The sequence below is a fragment of the Porites lutea genome, chromosome 9 (genome assembly GCF_958299795.1).
Source record: "Porites lutea chromosome 9, jaPorLute2.1, whole genome shotgun sequence".
In the NCBI taxonomy this organism is placed as follows: Eukaryota; Metazoa; Cnidaria; class Anthozoa; order Scleractinia; family Poritidae; genus Porites; species Porites lutea.
In genome coordinates, this window is record NC_133209.1 from 25,911,195 (window position 1) to 25,937,556 (window position 26,362).

The following is a 26,362-nucleotide window of genomic DNA, read 5'->3' on the forward strand; positions in this document are numbered from 1 at the left end:
TGGATGGTGTAAAAATAGAGACAACCTGACCTCAAAAAAATTGTTTTCTGGGTCTGTAACTCTCCAAAATCGAAAGAAGCAACTTTCGTGTAATGTGTGTAGAAAGTCTTTGAAATTTTGAGTTTGCTCAAGTCGCCAGCTCGAAGGAACTTTGGAAATCCTTGTTGGCGTAAAGCTGGATAAAAAATGCTGATCAACAGAAAATTATTTGTGAAAACTGTGCCAGAAGCACTGAAAACATAGTGAACAAGGTCTTTGAATAAGAGAGCAATTTGCCTTGTGGAAAGATCAGGGGCTGGCATTTACTGTACCACGGGCTCTCAGGGGTCCATTCTTAAAATGAAATAAGCCAAGGACTGTATTTGACTCCATGGAGTCAGTCAAAAGGCCAACTAAAGACTCTAGTGATCAATTTCACAGCAAACCAAAAGCCCTCATATTCAACGAAACCGGCATCACTGCTTAACCTTTTCTTTTGGTGAAATCAACAAAAAGTCCACCCAAACATTATCATATCTATCATGGCCCAATTTTTCTGCTATTTATGTAAGCTTATGTTTTTGAACGGCGCGATGTGAAATACTAGGCTTTTCCCTGATCACCAGCGAACCCTTCTACCACTATCTTTTGATTGCTGTAATTTCGTTGAAGGCAAGTTTTCCTTTTTCACTGGCAGCAGTCGCTTCATGTACATTCATTTCATAAGCTTCCTTCCCTGTCTTCACTTCAAAGCCGAGTGCCTGCCAGAAAACTGGCCAGTCCAATAAAGTGCACTGCAGGTGAGAAAAGTCCATTTCCCGACTGACCACCTAACCACCAGAAACTGGAAACAAGCTTTGAGAAACTCTACCTACTGGCTTCTGGCTTTGCAATGTCTTCCGATCACTACAGATGCACTGCTGTGTATTCCAGGGACCGCGGAGGGGGAGGGGCTGGTAGGCCGCGGCCCCACCACTTTTTTGCGCCCCCGCCCCCACTTTTTGCGCTAAAGGAAAAATAATTAAATTTTAAAAAAAAGACTTGAAACAAGTTTTTTTCCGTCTATATTCCGCTATATTCTCTGTATTTTCTTTAATTTCAAACGCCAGGCATTTTGTGGGGCTCCTGTGCTTTTCGCAGTAATTGTGCCCTTGGGCCGACTTGCCCCTTGATTAAACGCCATGCCTTGGCCACCCCTTCGCTTCGTTCGGCAGCGTGTTTTGTACTTCCAGCTCCGGTCGAGTTTTTTATCAGTTTTATCAGACGAAATGAAGAAAATTACTAGCTTTTTCAAGCCAAATGAAGGTGAGTAGTTGTTTTGAGTTGATAAAAGTTTTATATTTTTTATTTCTCCTTTCAAATCAATGAAATATTCGATGGCAAGAAGAATTACATTACTTGAACAGTGAACGGCCATAGTTAGAAATTTTTCAGATCACGTCAGTGTAGTATTTTCTATACTAAAATTGTAATCCCGTCTTTTCTTGCATTGAATCTGAACTGACTGTGTATGTTGGTCGTTTATTAGAGTTATCTGGGACTTCGTCAAAGTCTGTAAGCTCTGCAGAAAAGACGACAACTATTTGCAGTGAAAATGATGAGTTTGAGTTTGACCATTTAACATACAAATACTATGATTTTATTCCTTTTATTCCTTTTTTCGATTTTCAATATGAAAAAAATATTTTCAATTGTCAGCCCTCCCACTTTTCACCTTGCTCCGCGGTCCCTGTATTCTGCACATGTACTGAGATATTTTCTAGTGTCAAAACAAATCAGGAAATCATTATATTCAAAGACAAAAAAAACTACATTTTTACACACATTGAGCTATTCAGGTCCAAGAATTTTGGAGAAAACCAAACAAACTAAGGTTATTTAGCCAAAATAAAAGCCTAAGGCCCGGTTCAGATGCCGTTTTTTATGAGCCGAAACTAATTCGAATTAAGGCCGACCCAAATTATTTAGACCGGCTCAATTGATTCAGATGCCGATCTTAATTGCAGCTGAAGTAAGTTCAAAATGCGAAAAATGCTCATTTCGGTCAAACTTTTTATAAGATACGGCTGAGCCATTCCCAATTGAAATAGGCATTCCTAATTGATTCAGATTCCAGACTTTTCATGTACTTAATTCAATGTATTAGGTTTGGCTCATGAAAAGATCGGCGTCTGAACCGGGCCCAAGGCTTTAACAGAAGTAAAAGAAAACTGTTAGTAAACTGTATTATTTTGAGATCAAATTCTCTCAGAAAACAAGAAAAACCTCTGTTGTACAAGCTGACTCTAAGGTCACGTTTCACACTGTCATGCGCTATGAGTCATGATTGGCCTGTGAACACTTGTTTCAAGTTGGACTAATCACAAACTGCATAAGAAACTACCCAATCAAACACACTTACATATGTCCTTGCGACTTTGTGGGATGTGAACACAATAATTATTGTGCACTATTACGCAGATACTCTACACAGGAGGTTCAGAGTGTCTATGACGCAGGCTACAGTCACCTAAAAGGAGCCGAAAGTAATGCACCAGGGGCCAGCCCTTTTTGATTAGCAGGATTGATAACAATCCTTCTGTAATTTGAATTTCTCCAAAAAAACAGCACTTGCCCGTTGGGCAAGTTAAGAACAAACATCACTAGCCCGATGGCAAAATCCACTAGCCCCGGGCTATCGGACACGACTTTCTTTGCACGCTGATTACCCCAAATAAAGACAAATTTGGAGTTCCTTGTAAAACAACACGGAGATTCTACATAAAGTAGTGAGGTTTTGTATTTCTTCTTCTCCTTCTCCTTCTCCTTCTCCCCTTATGCTTGATAATTTATATTTTTTGCAATTAATTCAGTTTGTTTTATTGTTCAATATATAAATTGTGTAAACTAAAATTTTCAACTGTGAACTTTCCTTTGTGCCTTCGTGGCCCAAACTCTGACTCCTGATAAAACTAAAACTATTTTAACCTTCCTGACAGAAAATAGCAGAGCACCGTGCTTTTAAAAATAGATTGCATATTTTTAGACCCTGCCCACCCTGCCATCCCTGTAAGACTCAGACAGACATTTGCTTCTTTACAAGAACAAATGCCTATACAAGAAATGAAAAGATTTTCTAAATAAAAGAACATTTAAGCTGTTTCGATTCTGTATGACAAATGTACATAGTACCAAGTATTACTGATGGGGGGAAATGCAATGTTTCTTCTCAATATATTCTGAAAAACTAGACATTTTGTTGATTATTAATTACTGTGAATCCTCTATTAAGCCTCCCAAGGGCTTATTTCTTTCAATCAGGTTTGGTGGGGAGGGCACGGGTTAATAGAAAAGGGGGGCTAATTTGATTTAGTGGTGAAACAGGGTGCCACACTGCTTTTCCAAATGAAGAGAAGATGGCATCATTATTCTGCATAAAGAATGTACTGTTCGCTAAAAGAAAAGGTCATGCAGCTGAAGAACAAAAACAAATTTGAACTTCCAGCACTTGAATCAAACATACTGGATCAGTCTACATGAAGTGTTACGGTCATGATAAATTAATACAGTTTATCATTTATTACTTTGGTTGTGAAGAATAAGGGGGAAGGGGAGAGGAGGGTGCTTAAAAGAGAGGGGGTCTTCACTATATGATGGGGAGGGGGGGGGGTAGTTGAGGACTAACAATATCTATAAAAATATTTAAGCTTATTTGAAAGTAGTTTCATTTGGTTTTGAAAAGCTATGGCAAGACATTGGTCACTAGTTGATGTGGGTAGATTAATGGTTGTTTCCATAAAAAATACATGTACATAGTTGACAATAATATCGGGAACATATACATTAGTGCAGATCATTGACCAGGGAAAGAGCTCTGAAAAAGAAGAGTTCCTCAACAACCTATGAAACAAATCTTACAAAAGGCTACTCATTTTGTTGGAGTGAGTCTAGCACCAAAAGTAAAGGTCTTGGGAAATAAATAAAAAGATGGTTTTTCTATTCTTTTTTTTTTTTTAATTTGTTTTTTGATTTTTCTATTCCTGCTGTCATGGATTTTAACTGAGGGTGCAACAGATTCAAAAATCAGTAATTTAAAAACTTAAGACCAAGTTTTGTCTAATATCAAGTGTATCACTCGACATGGCTTCATGACCCAGACAAAAGATTTTAAAACTCTAAAAATGACTGTAATTGCAGTGGCCTGTGCACTTCAATTAGCTGATGTAATGTTCCTGAAAATCAAAGTCTGCACAAAGGCCATAGATGTTTTATTGATGCTTCTATAATAAAAACTATTTTAGAACCATATACCTCTCTCACTGGATAATTCACTTTCCTTTAAACAAATTTTATAAATTACAGATTGTAATTTCCAATCATTGTAAATTTATTCCATTCAGACCCTTATTAATTGGACTATTATGATTCTTGATGTACATGTGAATAAATCTCTCAATTGGTATTTAAAACAACACCAATCAATCACCTGCCTTGCACTTATGTCAGCTTCAAGTAAGGGTTTTATTAATCTTTGAATTCTATTCAAAACAATATACAAAACAATCAAATACCAGGCTTGCAATAATTCAGTAGTTTATAGTAATTAAAGTTAATTAAAGTAAATTAAGACTTGGTTACAATTGTATATTATTATTGATATCTGTTCTAGAGTAAAACTTGACTGGCTTTTGTTTATGCTATTTAACTGTCTTTTTGATAGTAAAAAATGATAGTATTTAATAATTAATCTAATAATGATAATAAGAAGAATTGTATGTATCTGTGGAATTGTACCTCTATTCTTTTACATCTTGAACTTTCATCAGTTGATAATGATCGTTTGTGCCATGTAATTAGCCCCTGCCCTCTGCATCCCATCGCAACCTCTTTTGGGTGCTATCTATGAAATCTTCATCATACATCATGGATTACAGGATATCATAAAATTACTTTTTAAAAATACAGAAAACCTAGTAAATAAATATCATTTTTGCCTGGTAGATAAAAGAAAGGGACACAAACAAAATGTTTGCCTGGGTATTTGTCAGCTATGAAAGATGCTGCACTGATTCTTTGTCCAGCGCAGATTGTGCAATTTGCATTAATTGGCATGACTTTCCTTGATCGACAAAGTGTGTTCTCCTTATTTTTATCCTCCTTTCTTTCCATTCCAGAAGGAAAAGAGCTACTTAGTCTTGAATATCATTATACAATCTGCTCTCCCCTGACCCCCTGCCTAAGGAAAACCTGTTATGTGGGTTTTAGAGACAGCTATGTTCTAATAGACTGTTGAGGTGGATAAGAGAAATTCAATACACTGTAGGCACTTCCAGAGAGTGCACAATATCATTTGAAAAAGCTTTAAGTTTAAAAGTGTCATGTCATATTCTGTGTGATGTACTGTGTGGACTCTGGCTTGGCTCATAAAAGTGCAAAAGAAATGACCAAATAACTAATTCCTGTTGAAGTCATGCATTTGTTGGCATCTTGGTCAAAACCTGCTACCACCCCTCCCTCCTCCACCCCCCCCCCCCGCCCCCCGCTTCCCCTGGCCTCTTGAGAAATTTTAATTAAGTTAATGCCTAATTGTTCTCCCTGGCATAAAGAAGCTGAAATGTTCTTGTTTTCAATTCAATTCACTTTAAGTATGTTTTTCACTGCTTTTCATTATCTAGTTTTAGCTTCCTCTTGCAGCTGCAGTAAAAACCTAGACTGAATACAGTGGGCATTGTTTCTAACAACACATAGCCTGCGTGTCATAGGCATTTGAAAGGGAGATAGAAAAAAGAGATTGTCGACGAGCCAACACATGAAGGGCATCCACACTCTTTACATTTTCACCTGGCCAATTTTCCCTTTCCCTTTCCTTTCAAATGTTTACCATTGCACAAGCTAGCAGAAACAAGGCACAGTTTTTTGTTGTGTTCCTTTCACTGTTCACTGAGACAAAGCTCTGTCATGTGCTGAGGCTCCTCTCTTGCTGTATCAGGGGGTTGCATTAAATGTCAGTTTCTTTAGCCAAAGGTTCAACAAGGACTGAAATTTCTTATTAGCTTGTACGTGTATCTTTGCTTCTGTCTTTCCCCACTTTTTTTTTGGGGGGGGGGGGGAGGGGGGATTAAAATGGACTACGAATGTAATGCACCTATCAATGTAAACCCCGTGGGGGGGGGAGGGGGAGTGCGGGCAAGGGGTGGGGATTTGACAAATTTTAAAATTTTTTGATCAAATTCCCCAGGGTAGGAAACGAAAGGTCAATCAAAAGTGTCAAAAAAGCCCCCACCCCAGGGGAAAAAATCTAAACAAACAATACTATAATACTGTATAAACGAATTAAAAGAACATTTCAAAAGTACGTCCTTACTAAACGTAAGCTCCGTTAAATTAGATGCTGTAATTAATTATTTTCTCTCTCCATTAGAATCTCTTATTTTGAACAACAAAATCACTCTAGGAAGATTGACCGTGCTATTATAATATTAATGAAACTAAAATGCTTTATAACATCTGCTCAACAGGTCGGAACAGTGACCCTTAAAAAAATCCTCTGACTTTCATGGAGTAATTCGATTTCAATCGAGTTTTACAATCAGATGGGAACTTGAAGATAAAAACTTTCTCAAAATAGACATTATCTGTTTATATGACAGTTTAAAGTATCGGATTATGGCGATTGAAACAAATGAAAACTTCACACCTTTCTCCAACAGCGTGACTTTCAGAAAGCCTCGAGGGACGGACTTGGTAACCGCTTCTGAATTGATACCAGGCTTCTGTCGATCAAAGTCAAATGTCCCGACCCCGGGGTCGCTTCGCACGATCAAACGCCCGACAGGGGGATAGTCTCAGGCATCAAATCCCCACCCCTTGCCCGCACTCCCCCCCACGGGATTTACATTAATAGGTGCATAATTTTAAAAATCTTCCTTTAAACCATTGTACTTGTTGATTAGATTTAATATTGATGCAAAGCATCATCTCTAGATACAGCATGCGATTTCAACTGTAACTTAGCTGTAGTTCTTGTACTATTAAGTTTAGGACGGTTACTTCGCGTACTGTATGATAATTCCTGTACACTGCTTGTTTTACCAAGGTGATATAAAATGATCCTACAGTTATGTAGACCTTAGCCCGAGTGATTAAATGTTCTTAATACATGCATGCTCACAATTTTTTTCTTCCACATTCTTAGAAAAATGTTGTGATAAAAATGAGTGTATAGTGCAAGGCTAATTCATGTGTTATACTTTTTCGTTTTATGTCTCCAGTGCAATTTAGCCGAAAACTGACATGTCGGAAGCTTCAAAGAAGGCGTCTAGATCTAGATGTAATTTAAAGGACAGCGATGCTGGCCCACCACAGCTGGCTGTTAATCTTCCATCCAGAAAAGATGTTACAACAACATCGAAACAGCCTGATCTACCCGTTGATGTTCTACTGTTAACCGTTAAGGACTGTGAGTTCTTATCCTGTTACAATGAGCTAAAAGATCCCTACAGATATTATTACAAGGATGTTGGTTACGTTTACTTCAACAACGTTCAAAGTAATGAAGAGAAAGTAAAAGTTGCTCTGCTAAGATGCAGTGAAGGTTCCATTGGTCCAAGCAGCTCTCTGATTGCCGTCAAGAATGCCGCCCCTATTTTACAACCCAAAGCCGTGATATCTGTTGGGGTATGCAGTGGTCTCAATCCTGATAAAACCAAGTTAGGAGACGTTGTTGTGTCAGCTAAACTAACAACATATGGATCCAAAGTGGTGACAAGCGACCAAGAGCAGTCAGCTGGCATGAGTAGTCACGTGAGCAGACTTTTCTCAAAAATAATCCCGAACTGCGCTGATGGATGGCAGGCACCTTTAAAGAACCCAGAAGATCGTCAGGTCAAAGTTCACTGCGATGGCGAGTTCTTAAGTGGCCCAGAGCAGATCAGAGCTCAATGGCGCCGAAAGGAACTTATCGACCGCCATCCCCTCGCGGTAGGAGTAGAGATGGAGGGAGAAGGTGGGTGGATGTCTAGTTAGCTTTGAACAGTAGCGTTCTTATACAGCTGTTTCAATTAACATAGTCGTATAAACAGTATAAAGGCTTTAAGCCTTCATCACAAGGACGCAAGGTTATATGGTTAGCTTTAGATCCTTCAGTTGTAATTCGGTCATGAAGGTGCGGCTAACAGTACCATAAGTATGTAATAGCATGATTTGTAGTGATATTTGGCATAAATACCACAAGTGATATTTCAAAATTGTTTTCCGTAATTTCACGAGCCGTTAGGCGAATGAAATTTGAGACAATTTTGAAATATCACGAGTGGTATTTATGCTAAATACTAGTCTGACTAGTAATAGTTGACACTACAGCTGCCCCCGTTCTGTATATTGTCGGTCAATAGTATTCTTGCTAGTTGTGTAGCTCTTTGAAATAAAACGATTCATAATGAAGATTTTCACACATATTCCATACAATAGGTGAGGTAAATGATACAGGAAACGCAAGGTCCCATGCACAGTTTCAGCTCCATTTACATAGCTTTGATCAAAACATTCTCAGTTTCGAGAATAGTTTATTCTAAACCATAAGAAAAGATTTAATTAGAAGTTGAATTTTTCGCTATTTCTCCGTTTCTCTTTCACTTTTTACATTCAGTTCATTTTATTTGCCGGAAAGTAAGCCCTAGAAATTAAAAGGACGTTTGATCGATTCACACTCGCGCATTCTAGTCTTATTTGACACTTTATAACGGAAGGACATCTGTGAGCAGGGAATAAGTCAGCACAGAATTTGATTGTCGTCGAATTTCTGTAATTGTCCATCAATCTGCTAGTGATAAGCTAGCCGTTGTTCACTCGTCTTGCTTGATTTGTGAACTCGTGTCTGGCAAACTCTCCAAGTGTTTATATATGCACAGCTAAACGCACCTTATAAGCTCATCTGCGCTTAACGAGTGTCTTTTGGTCCATAACTTTCAAAACAACTGCTCCACAGTTTGTCACTACGTAACGCAAAAGAGTATCGAAGTATGACTGCACAATAAATGTCACAAAATCTACCTGAGCGGTCCCCTCGGGATTTTCTGTCTTTACGTCATCCTAACCATTTCGTACTTGCGGGCGCAAACAATAGAAACGTCATCATTACCTACCGATTCCTCGCGGCCCCTGTTCGAACAAATCGAGATTTTTTTTAGTATACTGACTGTATATTTGAACTGTAAGTACTGTCCTTAATATACGCGCGAGTTACTAGGGTGCCTCCTCGGGATTCCGTCTCTGGGCGAAGTCCCTGCGGGGGCAATCACGTACAAATCATGCTTTTGTTTGTTTATTCTACTACCCGCAAAAGGTTTGTAATTTTCACATGTAGGTATTTCAAAGTAAACTGAAACAAAACTGCTCTAAGCCGATCAAATTTCAGAAATTTCTCATGTAGTAGTATAAAATACTTTAAAACGTCACAAACGTTTACCTTCATGGCTGGGATTGGTAACGAAATATTTATGAAATACACTGGAGTCCAGTTTCGAGTTGCCTATGACCGCTGAATGAAAGAAGTGAGGAAGCATTTTTTACAGGGTTGGCCTCCACCAAAAGTAAATATATTCTCAAATCCAACGAGAGGGAAGACCTGTTTGTTACTCTGTTTATTGTGTATTCTTAAATTTCAAACACTTACTTGCCGAAATTTTTGAATATTTTACTTTATGTCGAGGCTAACGCTCAATGAATGTGTCGTTAATGTTTGTATTCAGCGGTAATTTTGAATTCGAAAAAGGACTATTAGCCGTACTGCTCTGCAGTCTCAGCAGGTAGGCTTTTTGACATCTGTTTTGGGATACATGTATAACTCAAAGTTTTTGAAAGAGTAGAACAGGCGCCAGTGTTTTTTAAGAACGAAGGAAGGACGCGCGCACGCACGGGAGAAAAGGAGAGGAGGCCTCCCCTCCCCTTCGCGTGTTTTGCTCGAGCGCTTTAAAAAGTGGACCAAAAAAGTCTGATCTGGGATCGTCTGAATACGTACGACACAAACAGCTTTCGGTGAAGATGAAGAACTTTACAGCTGCAAACTTAACTTAAAGGAACGCCAACGGAATGTGAAATGAACAGCTTTTTCGCTATAACAGTAACGTAATTGAATAAAACATGTTCATTTGGCATCCGTTAATTCGGTGTTTTCTTGTCTCTGGTCAGTTTACTTCCAGTTTGTAATCAGAAAGACATTTTTGTGAAAATTTAACCGTAATTATTGGAAAGAAAGATTTACACATGCGTCTATGTGCAAGGCAATTAATTTTTTAGTTTGTTTAGTCGAGAAGACTTGATTTCCTAAAAGAATACTTCCTAATTGTGTTCCCTATTTCAGGTGTTTTCACGGCTGCATTTGATTCTCAACTCGAGTGGCTCATTGTTAAAGGGATAGCTGATTTTGCGGATGGTGAGCAAGCGACTGTAGAAAGATGGGAAGCCTGTGCTAGTATGATGGCAGCATCTCTTGTCTCACACATTTTAAGTCATCCTGGTGTTTTTCGCACTTGGCCTCATTACTCAGGTATAAATTCTTGTCAGTTTGGTGTGTGATGATTAGGCGCAGGGGTAACAGGCCGAATTTGCCGTCAGTAAAAGAAGTCTTGAATGTGTATTGAGTGAGACAGTGTGGAAGCTCAGATCCTCCGTTTTGATATTCAATCTTCATTGCCAAGCGGCGAGAAATTAAGAGTTAGAAAGAAGCACTCGTGAGGATTGGCGTCGTTACCTCAACGTTTAGACGCTCAACTTTAAGTCTAGCACTTTGAGAGTTAGACAAACTTTAAGAAATGTGGGTCGTTTCTGGTCAAAAATTCAGATACTAAATTCTTTCCATAGCTATAAATTGCGTATCGACTAAGAGTAAGACACAAAACGCCAATGTTGTCTTTGGCTGATTCCTTCAGTAGATGGTCTCTTTGAGGCTCAGCACGATAGTGCGAGGAAGCGGAAGCTAACTGAGAATCATGCAGGTAATATAAAAACATTCAATTTTTAAAATGTTCTTCTTTACTTCTTTTCTTCTACCTATTCCACTCTTTGCTTCACCTTGGTTTTAATGAGTCACCCCACCGATGCAATCCGGGAAGTCTTTTTCTTGTGGAATCCGGAATTTTGGGCTTTGGATTCTGGAATTTATCTCTTGGATTCCGGAACTTAGCCCCAGGAATCAGTAATCCCGCAGCAATTGGAATCCGTCATCCAAGTTCAGCTATGTGGAGTCCAGAATCCACAGCGTGGAATCCAGGATCAAAGATTTTCTTGGATTTCCTTATATGGGGCGAAATGAGCAAAACATTCATCATGAGACGCGTACAGCTCCACACATGCGCCTGACATAGTTGACTTTAAGTCAGTTTATTCTTGTGTACGGAATCACAGTCTATTAAAAGAAGGAAATCAGCTAGTAAATCCACCCAACTCCAACTCAAATATGCTGTTGTCGGCCTACAGCTATTTTGATTAACGTTGCAGTAGGAAGTTTTTTTTGCGATGAGATCTCAAATCAATATGGGTAATTCCATTTAGTATATACTAAAACAGTGGATAGTGCTTTTCGTGCGCTCCGATTGGCTACTCAATCAGTGAATATCCTGCACTATTCAGTGATTCACCTCCAGTTCCTCCGAGCGAGCGATGTCAAACTCGCGTAAGTTGCGAGCAAAATGCCTTCCCGGTTTGCTGCCGTAACAAACTAAGAAATTTCACAACTAATCAAGCAAGCTATTCCCGAAATACATGAAGAAGGTGACGAAGTTCGGTTTGGAAGTTTTAACAGGTAAAGCTTTGTCTTTTTGACTTGAATTTATCGATAAAACTGGTGAAAAAGTTTTTCGTTTACAAATGCAAATTAAGCTTAAGTCTTGCGTTACTTTATTAAGTTGACTTGTTCTAAACAAGCTTAAAACTAAATTTAATATTTTTTTTACAGAATGATTTTAAATACAAAAAGAATTCACAACTCATTTTGAAGAAACGTTCCCGCAAGAGCTACACAAACGCCTTTAAAAGTTTTATTTGTCGCCAAGAAAAAGCGACGACCGCGGCTGTTCGGTCATCGCGCGCCGAAATTGTAATCGTTGGCAACATTAAATGAGTTAAAAATCATCATTTTTGTGCTCAATTATCTCCCTGTTTTAGTGTTTACTAAAACAATTATTCACCTCAGTGTCGGCGGCTAGTAGTGGATATTTACATCGCCGCTTCGTGGCCTCGGTAAATATTCATTACTAGCCACCTCCACTTCGGTGAATAATTGTTATATAAAATTTACCAAATTCTGAAGAAGGTAAAAGTTTGTGACGTGTCATATATACCATTCTGTGGCACTGTCAGCCACGAATGTATGACCAAATTGCAAAGAATTTACATGCAGCTACCCACATGACCTTGCAGTCTTGTGCAGTACTCATGAGACCTTGAAGTATGACAAGGTTAACTGAAATAGATGTACATGATGTGGCCCGCGTCTCAACCAACGATTTTCTTCAACAGGTGCTTCTTGCGATGACCAGATCTCAAGACAAACCAAAAGGGGAATGTATTCTGATTACTTCTCTCAGCAACGCGAATCCATAACCCAGCAGCATCTTGCAGGTACCTTTGTCTAACAACGCATTGAAATTGTGACACTTTATAAGTCTATAGTCAGTCTATCCTTCGCATTATGTTAGTACAGCTTTTGAAGAAACCAACAGTAATACCCCTAAAATGCTCAAGATTGTGTGGTTTGGTAAAGTTTTCTGCTTTAATAAAGCTTCTTTTTATTTAGGAAAAAACATAGACGCAAAACAGCTTTGGTTTGCGTTTGTCATGAATACATTCACTCATCAAACAGAGAGTAAATACGGAGATTGATACTGGAGAGAGTGACTAATTTGCGTGTGGGGCTCGCGTGCGACACACAGCGTCCACGGCGCTCTGTGTCTAAGGAGCAGCGTTTAATTTTCTCAAAGAAAAATATTGTTTGGCAGTCTAGGAAAAAATAAATGAGCCGACTACAAGCCATTTCAACATAAAAAATAGACCTTTCCACGTATATTAGCAGTTTTGATTTGGACCATTAGGCTGGAAAGAAGACCTTAAAATCACTTCTTAAGTTGCTAAGTTAAAGAGTGATTTGGCGAAAACTAACCAAGATATAGCTTCAAAAAGACGCGAAGTTTTACAGACGTTTCTATGGAAGAGAGCAAGTTTATTCACGGTTGAAGAATATCTTCGCTCGCTCTGAACGTATCGCCTTTAAACTAGGTAAGTTTTAAAGCGCTCTCCAGTAGTGTGGTGTCGATGGACAATTGCTTACTTAAAATCGTGGAAGGGCCTATTAAGTGCAAATTACATAAAAGACGCAAAGACAAACCTATGTTAGGTTTTGTAAATATTTCTTCACATAATTCATCCTTCTTCTTAATTAGGATTGAGAATCATTATAGGTATCCCAAAAGGTCGTCTATATCGATCTTCAACTCGTTCGTTTTGCAACGTTACAAAAGCATAAAAGCGTATTGTAGACAATATACATGGCGTGGACGGCTTGTATGACAGTATAATAAAACCAAATCGATCTTATTTTTTGGATCTTGTATTTCCCAGGGGTGCCAGCTATCATAGCAAGGATTCGTCAGCTTTACAAACGTCGTGAAGGACGGCTGGTACCATTTCCATGGTGTGATGACCTTAATTTCAACTTGAATGAGATTTTTACCCGACTGAAGATCGTGAACAAAGAAAAAACGCGGGGAACATTGACCGATGATGAAATCACCAACATGACTGCTATCTTTAGACCCCACCCTGATTGCCCGAAACCACGGATTCTTTTGATCGAAGGAGAACCAGGCATGGGAAAAACCACCTACTCACAAAAACTGGCGTATGACTGGGCAAATAAACAAGATGAATGGGACACGTCTTTTCCATCAATTGAAGTGCTGCTCTTGCTTAGATGCAACGATGTTAAATCTGGCATCTGGGAAGCTATTGACGACCAACTTCTTCCTGATGATATTGACGAACAGGATAAGGAGAATTTTTTCAAATACATCCGAGAAAATCAGGCCAAATGTTTGCTACTGCTTGATGGATTAGATGAAGCAGATTCCTTTAAACTGGACATGTACTACTCACTCGTTCAGAGTAAACTCCTCCCAGCTTGTCACATTGTCATTACATCTCGCCATGAGGTTGGAAAGAAAGTAAGGCCATACTGTGACGCCCTGTGGGAGATTGTAGGATTTGCTAAAGAGGATGCGAAAAGTTTTATGAGAAAGTATTTTAAAGGCAAGGAACACTCGGCTGAGGAGCTGATTAAACGATTGTTTCCTTTAAAGTATTCTTTTTTGACTACTGGTCATCCACTTGAAACGCTAGGCGAGTTAACAAAGAATCCACTCAATACAGCTCTACTTTGTTGTCTTTTCGAGGACTTCGAAGGTGTTCTTCCAACAAGCAGGACCGGGTTGTACGTTGAAATTGTTGTCTTTGTTTTGAGAAGATATGAAGAAAAAAACAGACTTAAAAGCAGGAATAAAGACTTGATTTCAGATTATAAGAAAGAACTTTTGCTTTTGGGCAGCTTTGCGTTAGAATCCCTCCTTAAAGGAGAGTCGTACTTTGAAAAGGAGGAAGATACCGTCAAGCTTATCAATTTTGGATTCTTGTCCTTTCAACAAGGTGGCGCCAAGCGCAAACCTTCCACGCGCTGTGCATTTTTACACAAAAGCTTTCAGGAATTTTTTGCTGGCCTTTTCCTTGCGTTTCAGGTTATGAGCAAAGAAAGAGACTTTACGTCAGTTGTAGATGATAAGAGATACTTGGATAAACTGAGACAGGTCTTTCTGTTCATGAGTGGCATCATAGCTTCACGGAGTGAGCAAACTGCAATGTCGTTCTTTATTGTTATTGCTAAAAAAATCAACTCTGCCGAAGACCGTAAATCATATATGAGTTTAGCTTGTGAGTGTTTGTTGGAATGTTCAAGTGTCCAGGACAGCCTTGAAACTTGCTTAGTTTGTAGTTTAGGTAAGCACCTTGACATGTCGTCCCTGACTATAGTGAATTTTGGCGACACAGGGATACACGATGCTGGTGCTGCTGCGATTTCCATGGCCCTCACAGTAAACTCCTCCCTGACGTGTTTGGATTTAGTTCGTAACAGGATTGGCGAGGCCGGTGCGTCTTCTCTTTCTCAAGCCCTCACAGCAAACTCCTCTCTGACTTGCTTGTTTTTAGGTTATAACAGTATTGGCGAGGCCGGTGCGTCTTCTCTTTCTCAAGCCCTCACAGCAAACTCCTCTCTGACTAGCTTGTTTTTAGGTTATAACAGAATTGGCGACCCCGGCGCTTCTTCTCTTTCTCAAGCCCTCACAACAAACACCTCCCTGACTAGTTTGGATTTACGTGGTAACAGAATTGGCGGCCCCGGTGCTTCTTCTCTTTCTCAAGCCCTCACAACAAACACCTCCCTGACTAGTTTGGATTTAGGTGGTAACAGAATTGGCGACCCCGGCGCTTCTTCTCTTTCTCAAGCCCTCACAACAAACACCTCCCTGACTCGTTTGGATTTACATGATAACAGGATTGGCGAGACCGGTGCGTCTTCTCTTTTTCAAGCCCTCACAAAAAACACCTCCCTGACTAGCTTGTATTTAGGTTATAACAGTATTGGCGACGCCGGCGCTTCTTCTCTTTCTCAAGCCCTCACAACAAACACCACCCTGACTAGTTTGGATTTAGGTGGTAACAGAATTGGCGACGCCGGCGCTTCTTCTGTTTTTCAAGCCCTCACAGCAAACTCCTCCCTGACTAGTTTGCATTTACATGATAACAGAATTGGCGACGCCGGCGCTTCTTCTCTTTCTCAAGCCCTCACAGCAAACTCCTCCCTGACTAGGTTTGATTTAGGTGATAACAGAATTGGCGACGCCGGTGCTTCTTCTCTTTCTCAAGCCCTCACAGCAAACTCCTCCCTCAAGAATCTCTTCTTTTGAGTGCCAGCAGTATAGGCGACGCTGGGGTTTGTCTTCCCAAGGCCCTCACAGCAAACTCCTTTCTTATATGATGTGTACTGTTTCGCCCGGTGACGATGGGGAACATGTACTTTGAGATAAGGCTTTCAAATAAGCGAAATCCCGAGAAACGTGCCCCGAGCAAAGCGACTGTGTGATAAGCCGTACTTGTTAACCAGATCGTTTCGTGTCGTTTGAATGTAGTCGCCTCGGTCCTACTTACTTGATTACATCTTAAAACGATACGAAACGGTTCAGTATAAATGTAATTTAGTACGTTTTTCGATGAGTTCTAAACTATGTTACTGTTAGTTTCAGTAACGGTATAATCACGTTGTATAATAGCATTTCTAGTTGTTGTTTATCAGTAGCTCAATAAAAGCTACTGCTGTATGTTGAGACTTGTCCGTTCCACAAAGTTAAGCCCTGTCGGACGCGGTTAGATTTGGATGGATGACCGACGCGGAATCCCCTCTGACCTCTTTTTCAGTGCTGATGTTTTGCGATTGTTTGGTTTCCTTTTTCTTAACTTTCAGAACTTCCATAACTTTCAAACTAACTGTCAAAAATTGTTTTCAATCGATACATCTATCAGAAATGCAAACAGCTTTTATTGATGGGCATTTTATTTTATCGAGGAGTCTGCGCGAGGGTCTTTGTTACCGCGGAAGCTCAGATGGACTTCTGATTACCATAAACAATATTTACTTGTTTACATTAATTCAACTTAAAAAAGGCAGGTGCTAAAATTAATTTATTAAAAGAAAATATAATAATTTAAGAATATAAACCTCGTTACGCTGTCTCCCATTGCGCCGTTTTAATAGTAACAACCGATTTTTGATTTTAAGATTTTTTCTTCTTCACTGTGATTCTTATTGTGTATGTTATATGTTGTTAATTGTTTTCGAATCTTTCAAGAAAACGAAACAAGAGTTAGGATGTTGTAACTGATCATTAATTATTATATATTTTGTAATTCATTGCCGTATTTTTCTATTATCATCCTTTATTTTTCTTCTATGCAATTCAATCTATGTAAATGGGAATTCAAAAAAAGTTGTTGTTGTTGTTTATTAATTAATAAATAGGTAATATTTTCGTACGAATTCCTTGTCGTTATTATTTCTAGATTTGATATCCATCTTCTATTTTCACTAGACTTAATTGTACCAAGGGGATGAGAGGAAAAAAAACCTTCGTCTCTGGCCTGATCCTTGAGGTGAATTGGGAGGAGGCTCCACCCCGAGACCCACCCCCTTAGTTTACCCTTTAATATACCATTTTTGACAGAGAAGGTGAGCATTTTATATACCTTCCATTAAAAAGTGGTACCTCTTACACATACCCTCCAACAGAAGTCTTCTTATCATTGCGGATGCCGGCGAGCAAAAGCGAGCTCGCAGACGTATTCTAGGTGGGGTGGTCAGCAGCAATTTATAAACTGTATAGCGAGGTTTTCCCACAATCTGTCCACATTCTTGGGATGCCTTTGTTCTACGTACTAATATGCATGGGATGTGGCCACGAATACCCTAGTGTTTCACCTGATGTCACTGTAATAGCGTGAATGCACATGCAAGTGATGCAACAATATTTGATCGAATCGCATAACACACGTAATTCAGATATACACGCACTGTTTCACGCACTGTACTAAATGCAAGACTTTTCCATTTGCCCTGCCCGCCGGAAATCTATTCACCAAGGAAGGAAATTAGAGCTTGATCTCAGCTTAATGTGAGACGAATCTTCAGTAAGATACGAGTGTTGGCAAAGTCTAGAAATCCATGAAAATTTTAAAGTTAATTCACGTTACACTTCAGCGTGTGGTTTTTATATTTTTATACGTTTCCAAGCATGTTCCGTCGCTTGCCACCTGGAAGCGTCAATAAGCTTAGCTTTAAACTAAGCTTTTTTGATAGTTTTCTATTTCATGTCAACGACCTTTGGCGATTGAACACGGATTGAATACCCGATTAAATAATAAGACTTCGTGCAGCCATGACTGTCTTTACCTTTCAACGTTGTCATGTCACCCATACTTTATTCTTGTATTTCCTGCTTTTTGAGCAAAATGCGCGGTAGACATCTTATGATATCTGGCTGCCTGCAAGGGGCAAGCTCCTTAGTTATAAACTAAGGGTTCTATTATTTTGCCGAGCAATAATTGCTCGCTTGTCGTAGCGGCTGGTGGAATAAACATTGTCCTGATGTTGATTGTTTCGTATGACTGCAAATTAAATTGTTAGCAGTTACGAGAGAAAAGCTGACATCAAGGATGTTGATACTGACTCTAAGCATGATCAGAATAAACATAACTGCCGGAAATAAAAATCATTCTTGGTTACTTGACAAATACTATAAATACCCTCTCCCACCCCCCAAATTAATTTCATTACAACTGGATACTTGCTGCTATCATAGCCTGTGTAGCAGGCGCTTGGAAGTAGTGGGCGAAAGAGAGAAGGGGCGCGCGCGAGGGAGACACGCGAGGGGTGAGGTATCGCCTGCACGGAGGGCCCCCGAAAATCGTTTCAGCTCGCACTCTGTGAGTGCGAATATTTCCAATTGGTCGAGAGGCTCCCGAGGGGAAAAATTAACCGCGCGGGGCGAGAAAACTGTCAATCAATAGTAAATGGACAACGTACACCACTAGCTCCTGAAACCACTAAATTGTGTGCAATCGAAGTTCAGGTCTTGGAGGTCACTTCAATCTCGTTTAATGGGACTATGTGGTCGTAATCTCAAAGAAAAGTCGGAATGTTCCAACGGTATTCACGATGGAAAGAATTGACATCAAATACGCATTAGCAGAAGTGGCGAGAGACGAAAGATTTGTCGAATCGTTGCAATAAAGATCAGAGGAAGTATTCTTTGCTTAGTAGAACTTGGCGGCTTGTGTTGTCGATGGAACGAATACCATCAAAACTTGGACATGATTGATGAAATGAAACACTTACCAGGGGCATGAATTTGAAAAAAAAAATTTTCACTATTGCATTATTCGCCGTTCGGAGGCGACCTGAGGGCTGTTGTTTATGTCTCGTTACTGCAGTAGAAAACATGTCGGTACAGTTTGTGTTCTGAGGTTGAGGTCCGCTTAGTAAGACATGTCTGCTCCAAAAACGTCTCCCACTTAGCGCAGTAAAAGCAATGGTCATTTTCCACGTACGCTGTGATCGTTGGTGTCTGTCCAGTTGTGGTTAAGCAAGCTCAGACAACAATATTTTTAGTTTTTTTATGATACACAGCATGCATTCTTTAAAAGATACCCAGTTTTGACTTTGTTATTTCCTATTTATTGTGCCCTTGGTTAAAAACGATTTAAAGCTGTGTGTTAACCATCAGTTTACTTGCTTCATCGCTCTATAATCAGATAACCCAGCTGATCTTTATAACAGATTTATTTAGACCGAAGATAAAAATGTACAACGCTTTTTGGCGGCACGCCTTGTTTGTGCGGGGTCAGTCGTTTTCTGTCACAACTTTTGACAGATCACGCAACGGCTGCCAGGTAATTGGAGAAACGATTTTCAGGGGCCTTCCGTGCAGGAGCTACCTCTCCCCTCGCGTGTCTCCTTCTCGCGCGCCCGTTTTTTCTTGTGCCCACTTCTTCCAAGCGCCTACTACGCAGGCTACTGCTATCATGGCCATGACCGTCTAACAAATTTTATCAAACAAGATCTCTTCATATAATTGCAGTTTGGAAAGGAAGAAATTCAATTGTTGTTGTTGTTATTAACAGTAGTTCAGTTCTAGTCTTGGAGCAAAATTTAAGTTCTCAAAAGTTCTGTTGAGAAGGATTAATATACATTCTTTAGAAACCTAGTAAAATACATTCTTTGCGGTTTAAGGATCAAATGTCAGATCTGTTAGTCGGACGTTTTTGTTCAATTTAGAATCGATAGGGACTACCTTTACAGCTTCTCCTGTAGCTACATATGCTTTGGGGCAAATATTTGAAAACTTAGAAGACTGCCGGTTTCGGACTGAATCGTCCTAACACTGACTTGGTTGAGTGTGACTGTTTTCTGATTTATGAACGATGCACTTTGCTATTGATTTCGATTGTTATTCTTGAGTGCAGCAATAGTTTGAATTGAACCAAGCAAATCTACTTTAAATATCCCTTACTGCCTATCATGAAGAGATGCAAAAATATTTAGACTGTAAGTACCATCCGCGTAATACATTTTTAGTTTCATAAACACACGATGTATTAACTGCCTTAGCGATTGCCTTTTTGAGTGCTTTATCCTCTAGTTCATTCGCTTAGCTGTCGCACAAGGTTAAAACTAGTTTACTTCTCACAAATGACCTGGTATTTACACTGACAGTACACTATAACAGATGAATGGCTTTACTTGTTTATAATCACATTCAGCAGCGCTGAGTTAACGAGGGTAATCAAATGCACGACTCGCCGGGCTGGGAGAAGGCTTCATTGGAATTCAAAGGTTCAATATTGGGATTTGTAACGGACTGGGATGAATGGACTGGATGAAGTATTGAGAGGTTTTACTGTGCAGTGGTTTACGGATCCGCCCAAACCATCCGGGTGGTATCGCAAATATATAGAGAAAGAACAATGGAGGTGTCAGCCAATCAGGAAAGACTAACGTCATCAAATCAGATCAAACTGATTGGATAGTTTCTTTTTCTTTCTGTGAGAATTGTTTATTCAGTAATTTGCAATTGAATGAGATGAAATGGGGGACTACGAAGTATCAAGGAATACAAAATAATCTTCTTGCTAGCCTGCCGCTTCATTGAAACAATTTAAGATGTTGTCGCACTGGAAAAGATACGTTCTGATATAGACTCATTCCTCATATAGGATCGCTACGATAGAAGACAAAAAAAGTTCAACGATCATAACGATTAACTGCAAAACAACTTTTCAACGAATCGTATAGCGGTCGCTGAGGTGGACTTAAGTCTTAACCACAGTTTAAGTTTTCATATCAACAGCTGCGGTCGCCGACTATAGTTCAGATTACTAGACTTTCGTGAGCTGTTTGGTCGGCGATCAACGATCATAATGAAACCAGGTTTTCCTCTAGTAGCTTCGTAAGACAATCTGATTGTTTATAATTTAAGTTTTTTTTTTTTTAATCCTGCTTTAGGAAAGCAAATTGCGTTTATAAATGGATCGATAAAATTCCTGGAGAAAATTGTACAGTGTTCGAGAATTTTCGTTTTCAGGGTAAACACAAGCCAATCGATTTAAGTCCCTCTGATCCTAAACTGCACAACAAATCGGTGAGAGAAATAAGTTTTAAATACTACCGACTCAGCACTCGTCAAATCATTCATTTGCATATGCATTGTCTCGGTTTACAGGTCTGCGTTAATACTGTTTCAAAAATTCTTAAAAACAAACACAACTCCCTACAGTGCCTTTTGTTTCAACAAACAATAACCGTGCAAATCAGCAAACAACCTGTCGACTTCAAAGTCTCCGATCACACCTACCCTCCTTTTTTAAAATATGTACTCTCCCTTATTCAAAAAATATTGCTGTGCGGAATCGCTTTCGTCCATCCACGCGTATCTTTTACCCTATAAAAAGGGCCAAATTTTCTCATCCTGACTTGTTAAAGGTGGCGCTTATTGTAATCTTCCGTTTTATAAAATAACTAAGATAGTACACGCGTTCTGATTGGTTAAAAAGCTATGGTTTATTGTGCCGATAAACTCATAGTTTTACTTAAAGTTATTTTATGAAAGCAATATACGACACTTTCTGTGGGTTTACAGGGAGGATGACCCACTTGGGATGTTGGAAGCTACACTCGAAAAGCTTGTAAATCACTGTTTTCTCGTGTTCTTCCAAAATCTCGCGTGGGTTACCACGCCGGTAAACCCATAAAAAGTGTTGTCTATTGATTAAATAAATTTGATAAGTCTAAATCTAATTCATATCCTTATCATATGCCTATCTGAGAAACGGCCATGAATTATTACAAAGCTCCTCCTCTACTTCATCCCCTAAAGTACTAATAAAACTGCTTGGTAGACAAAGTTGTTTCCCCCGTCCAAACCAAGCACTTTTTCATCCTACTCTAACCCAGAATCTGATTTCTGAAAGTAGACGACTCATGTTAATCCTGGCTTCTTAGGCGAACGTACTTTACTTTTAAATCGACTTAAGTTTGGAGAAATAGTCGCGAAAATTGTTGGGATCCGATGATAAGACCGCGGGGCGTCATGTACATTTACAAGACCAAATTGTGACCGTGCCTTTGTGTCATTACTCTGCACTAACAAGTTGATATTAAAAAGCGAGGCCGGTAATCGAGGTTCACCTGTAATAATTACAGACCTATGTTTCTTGCACAACTGTAAGTAAAATGTGCCAAGAACAATTATAGTTCTTTACACCCCTTGCTGTTTAATTTAAGTATCAAAACTAAGTGATTTGTTCAGTCCGAATATTAGTTGCTGTATAAGCGATTAGACAGGTCAAATTGGACACTTGAAAAATAGCCAATGAAATTTAGCCAGCAAATGTTACTCATGCAAATGAAATTTTACCAACTAGCCCATGCTGACCAATTACAATCAAGGAAATGAATTTGAATGCTAGGCTTGAACTTGAAAGCATAAGAGACAAAATTAGCTGACCTTATGACTTTTAATCAGATGAACTGTTATTTCAGATAAACTGTCATATTTAATTTCTACTTAATTATACTATATTTAAAGTTTTAAATAACTTTTAAAATGAAAAAGGTTTAAAGCGATGCTTTTACTTTACTTGACATGTTGAGCGGTAAGCAGATGTGATAAGAAATATGAACCCACATTGAATATCCTCAACTGAGTTTCTCGCACTTTGTTACTGGCACAATTAATTGATAATATGACCTCTTGTTGTACAATTCTGGAGAAACTGGGCTCGTATCTTCAAACTAAAAACTGCCCAGAACTACTCGCCGGGATTATATTACCCCATGAGTTCTACTCCTATCAGTGTACAGCATTATTTATCAGCCTTTGCCTGTTTTGTTTCCTGATAACACGACAAAAGCCTCCGTCCTGCAGTTTCATCCTTTATTGTTGTGTATCACACGTTAGATATAACGATTTTTGGACTAGCTAGTTACACGTCCAACTTCACATCATCGGAAGCTGCAGTTAGAGGAATTCTTCTTTTTCCAAATCAGAGGCCTGATCAGACGCATCTCTTTCTTCGCTTGTTGGCACTTCAGGCTCTGGAAGAATCCGCACTCCCTGGGTTCTCATGTAACCCTTGATTACGTCCTGTCAGAGGCAAACAGAGATGTCTTTTTTACGGAAATCACTCGACCAGAATACAGCGGTATAAGATAGTAAATTTTCTTATTACTAGCGGCTTTGATAAACTTGCGTCTAGCCATAACTTACAGGGTTTGTGTTCCATTTGTATTCTTATTTTGTTTTATTTAAATTTCGCTCGATAGCTCTTATCCCCTGTCCTGCCCCGCTCGTGAGTAATTATATAAGAGGCACGTTTCTCATACTCCTCTGAACCCGTGGTAGACTACGAACAGTCTCTCTTTTTCTTGGTCCGTCGAGCAAAACGCCCGAGACACGCAAATGACCGCGCGCGTGACTGAAGGCGCGAGACGGGAGAGACCGCCCTCGTTTCTCACGTCTCGTGGCTTCGCCGCACAACGCTCGTGCGCGCATGCACTCCCCTTACTAACTGAAGAAAAAGAGAGACTGCTCGCAGTCTAAACCTGTGGCCGTGGTCTATTCTAAAGGTCCCGAGTTGGCTTTTTATTGGGCTGCCTGTGGCTCAATCAAAACATGGGTGGTGTGTAGGTCGAAAAAAGACAAAATGGCGGACGGATCTCTTAGAAGGCGTTACGTGTCCTATTACCCCCTTCGGTGAGTTGACCGTAAGGGGATGGGGTCCCAGCCTTTTGACTAAGAATTTTCCATTCATTGAAGGCCCAAACCAGTGTCTTTAACAGTTTATGCTCGGTTTAGGAACAGTTATAAACTCAGCATAGAAAATATCAGACCACTGCAGACCAATACACGCTAGTACGCGTCTTATTAAGAAAACATGAACAGGTGATCATGATCTAGAAAAGATAGTATAATCGTCTGTCTTTCTATCGCAACATATAACCTGTAAAAAATTAGGAGCAGGATTTTTCCTTCTGTGGGCGGCTCAATCGAATCGGAACAGCCATAGCTCGGAGAGCTTGGCTACAATCGTTGGGCAGGAGCCCACCCATCCCTGTGCTGTCATTGGGTTATTTTTGGCGCCTCCCGGCGATCTCTCTTCTTCCTCAGCACCAACACCTCTCCGATGTTGCTGTGCAGCCAAGCCTTATTTTTTTGATGGACACCCATTATCTCTTTCGATTTTGGGCACGGACAGACCGACAAGTTTGTCGTCTTTTGCATTGGCTTTCAAAAAGCGCTCTCTTTTCTTGTTTACCGGAATTTGTGATACCTGGATGTACAGGTTTGCTTTTCGAAAGTTTTATTGAAAACCGGAATAGATTACTTTTTTGAAATCAGCACGGAGATCAGTTCGGATGGACGTTTAAAAAACACTGATCCTTTTCGATTGGTCAGTACCCTGCTAGCAGAGTTGCTTCGATCTTTCGACTTATGTAAGTGATCAGATCCTCGGCTCCTACCTTCTCTCTTACATGGTTTTTAGCGTTTACAAAGTCGCCCTGCTCGCGTGACTTGTCATTGGCGTGGTTAGGTCTGTTTTAATAGAGACTTTAAGATACAAGAACGCGGACGTCATCAAAGACGCCGTAGCCGCGTGGGGCCTGTGTCGAGGACGCCGTGTTTGTGGCGGGAAAAATAAGTTAAGATGGCGGGATTCAGCGACGCGGCCACTTATTGATAGAAAAGAAAAGTAGCGAATTTGTTTTTCTCTCCGAAGTAACAGATACTAATTATATTAGTGTTTTTAGTGCAAATGGCGACTTTTAAAGAAACCCGAGAAGTTTTGCATGCTAGCTATGCCTGTGGTATCATTACGGATGAGGAATTTTCTTTACTTTTCGAAGAAAACAGTTCAAGCAACTTAGATTTCCCTTACGACAACTACCCGCCGTTCAATCTGGAGAGCCAAAGTGAAGCTGAGTGTAGGGCGAACTTCAGGGTTGAAAAGCACCACATTCCTCTGGTAGAAGATGTTCTTCAAATTCCGCAATTCTTCGTATGCGACCAGGGAACGGTCTGCGAAGGAACAGAAGGGCTTTGTATGCTTTTAAAGCGATATGCCTTTCCTTGTCGGTACTCCGACATGATACCTATTTTTGGACGACCGGTTCCAGAACTTTGTATGATAAGCAACACCGTAACAGACTGGATTTATGCGCATCATAGCCACAGAATCACGCAGTGGAACCAAACCATTTTAAATCCACTGGAGCTGGAAAAGTATGCGGAAGTTGTTTTCAACAAAGGTGCGCCACTAAGCAATTGCTTTGGTTTCGTAGATGGAACCGTGCGCCCAATTACTCGACCTGGGGAAAACCAGCGACTACTCCACAACGGTCACAAACGCGTACATGGATTAAAGTTTCAGTCCTTGGTCCTACCGAATGGGTTAATTGCACACTTGTATGGTCCAGTTGGTAAGCCACGCTGCTAACAAACTAAAAATAATATTTTAGCTTGCAAGCCTCCACTTCAGTTACCCTACAAACAAACCTACTAGGAAGATCTAAAATTGCTTTCATTACTTACTCTTTCTTAAGTCTCCTCCCAATTACTATGCTTATTATAAGAAGAAGGGTTAAAACAATTGTGAGAAAAGCAAATTCGAATTTCACGGGCTTTTCCATTGACCACCCTCACCCTCACCCCCACCGGCCCATTTTCTCTTGCCACTCTCTGTCAGTAAAGAAGTAAACTGCATGGATAACATATCAACACTGATTTCTATTTATTAACTTAAGTTTCTTATCTTGTCTAAACAGAAGGTAGGAGGCATGACGCAGCAATGTTGGCAGAGTCTGGCCTTTACAACAGTCTCAGGGCGCATGCTGTCTCAACAACTGGCCAACCGATGTGTATATACGGGGATCCAGCATATCCCCTTCGAATGCATCTCCAGGGACCTTTCCGGCAGCGAATACTGACTCCCCAACAGCAAGCTTACAACAGTTCCATGAGTGCAGTTCGCTGTTCCGTTGAATGGCTTTTTTCTGATATTTTAAATTATTTCAAATTTCTTGATTTCAAACGGAATTTAATAATAGGGCTAAGCCAAGTAGGCAAAATGTACATTGTCTGTGCAATCCTTCAAAATGTTTTAACATGCTTGTACGGTAATTCAACATCCCAGTTTTTTGACCTAGATCCACCTTCTCTAGAGCATTATTTTTCCTAATCATGCTGTTTTGTAA

At 39.8% G+C, this 26,362-nt stretch overlaps 3 protein-coding genes across 3 annotated transcripts in view; 2 read left to right on the forward strand and 1 right to left on the reverse strand.

Annotated features, from left to right (window-relative positions):
• Nucleotides 1-26,362, reverse strand: part of LOC140948785 (uncharacterized) — a 327,016-nt gene that overhangs the window by 74,737 nt on the left and 225,917 nt on the right.
• The window catches only part of LOC140948047 (uncharacterized), a 43,359-nt gene that overhangs the window by 888 nt on the left and 16,109 nt on the right, over nucleotides 1-26,362 (forward strand). Inside the window, exons 2-6 of the mRNA XM_073397266.1 lie at nucleotides 7,230-7,963; nucleotides 10,319-10,504; nucleotides 10,887-10,952; nucleotides 12,475-12,576; nucleotides 13,573-15,926. Coding sequence (XP_073253367.1) covers nucleotides 7,252-7,963; nucleotides 10,319-10,504; nucleotides 10,887-10,952; nucleotides 12,475-12,576; nucleotides 13,573-15,926 — 3,420 coding nt within the window. The 5' untranslated portion in view covers nucleotides 7,230-7,251. The remainder of the gene's footprint in view (nucleotides 1-7,229; nucleotides 7,964-10,318; nucleotides 10,505-10,886; nucleotides 10,953-12,474; nucleotides 12,577-13,572; nucleotides 15,927-26,362) is intronic.
• On the forward strand, nucleotides 24,925-26,346 carry LOC140948788 (uncharacterized). Its single transcript, XM_073398054.1, has 2 exons — nucleotides 24,925-25,588; nucleotides 25,934-26,346. The coding sequence occupies exons 1-2, from the start codon at nucleotides 24,925-24,927 to the stop codon at nucleotides 26,344-26,346; spliced, it is 1,077 nt and encodes a 358-aa protein (XP_073254155.1).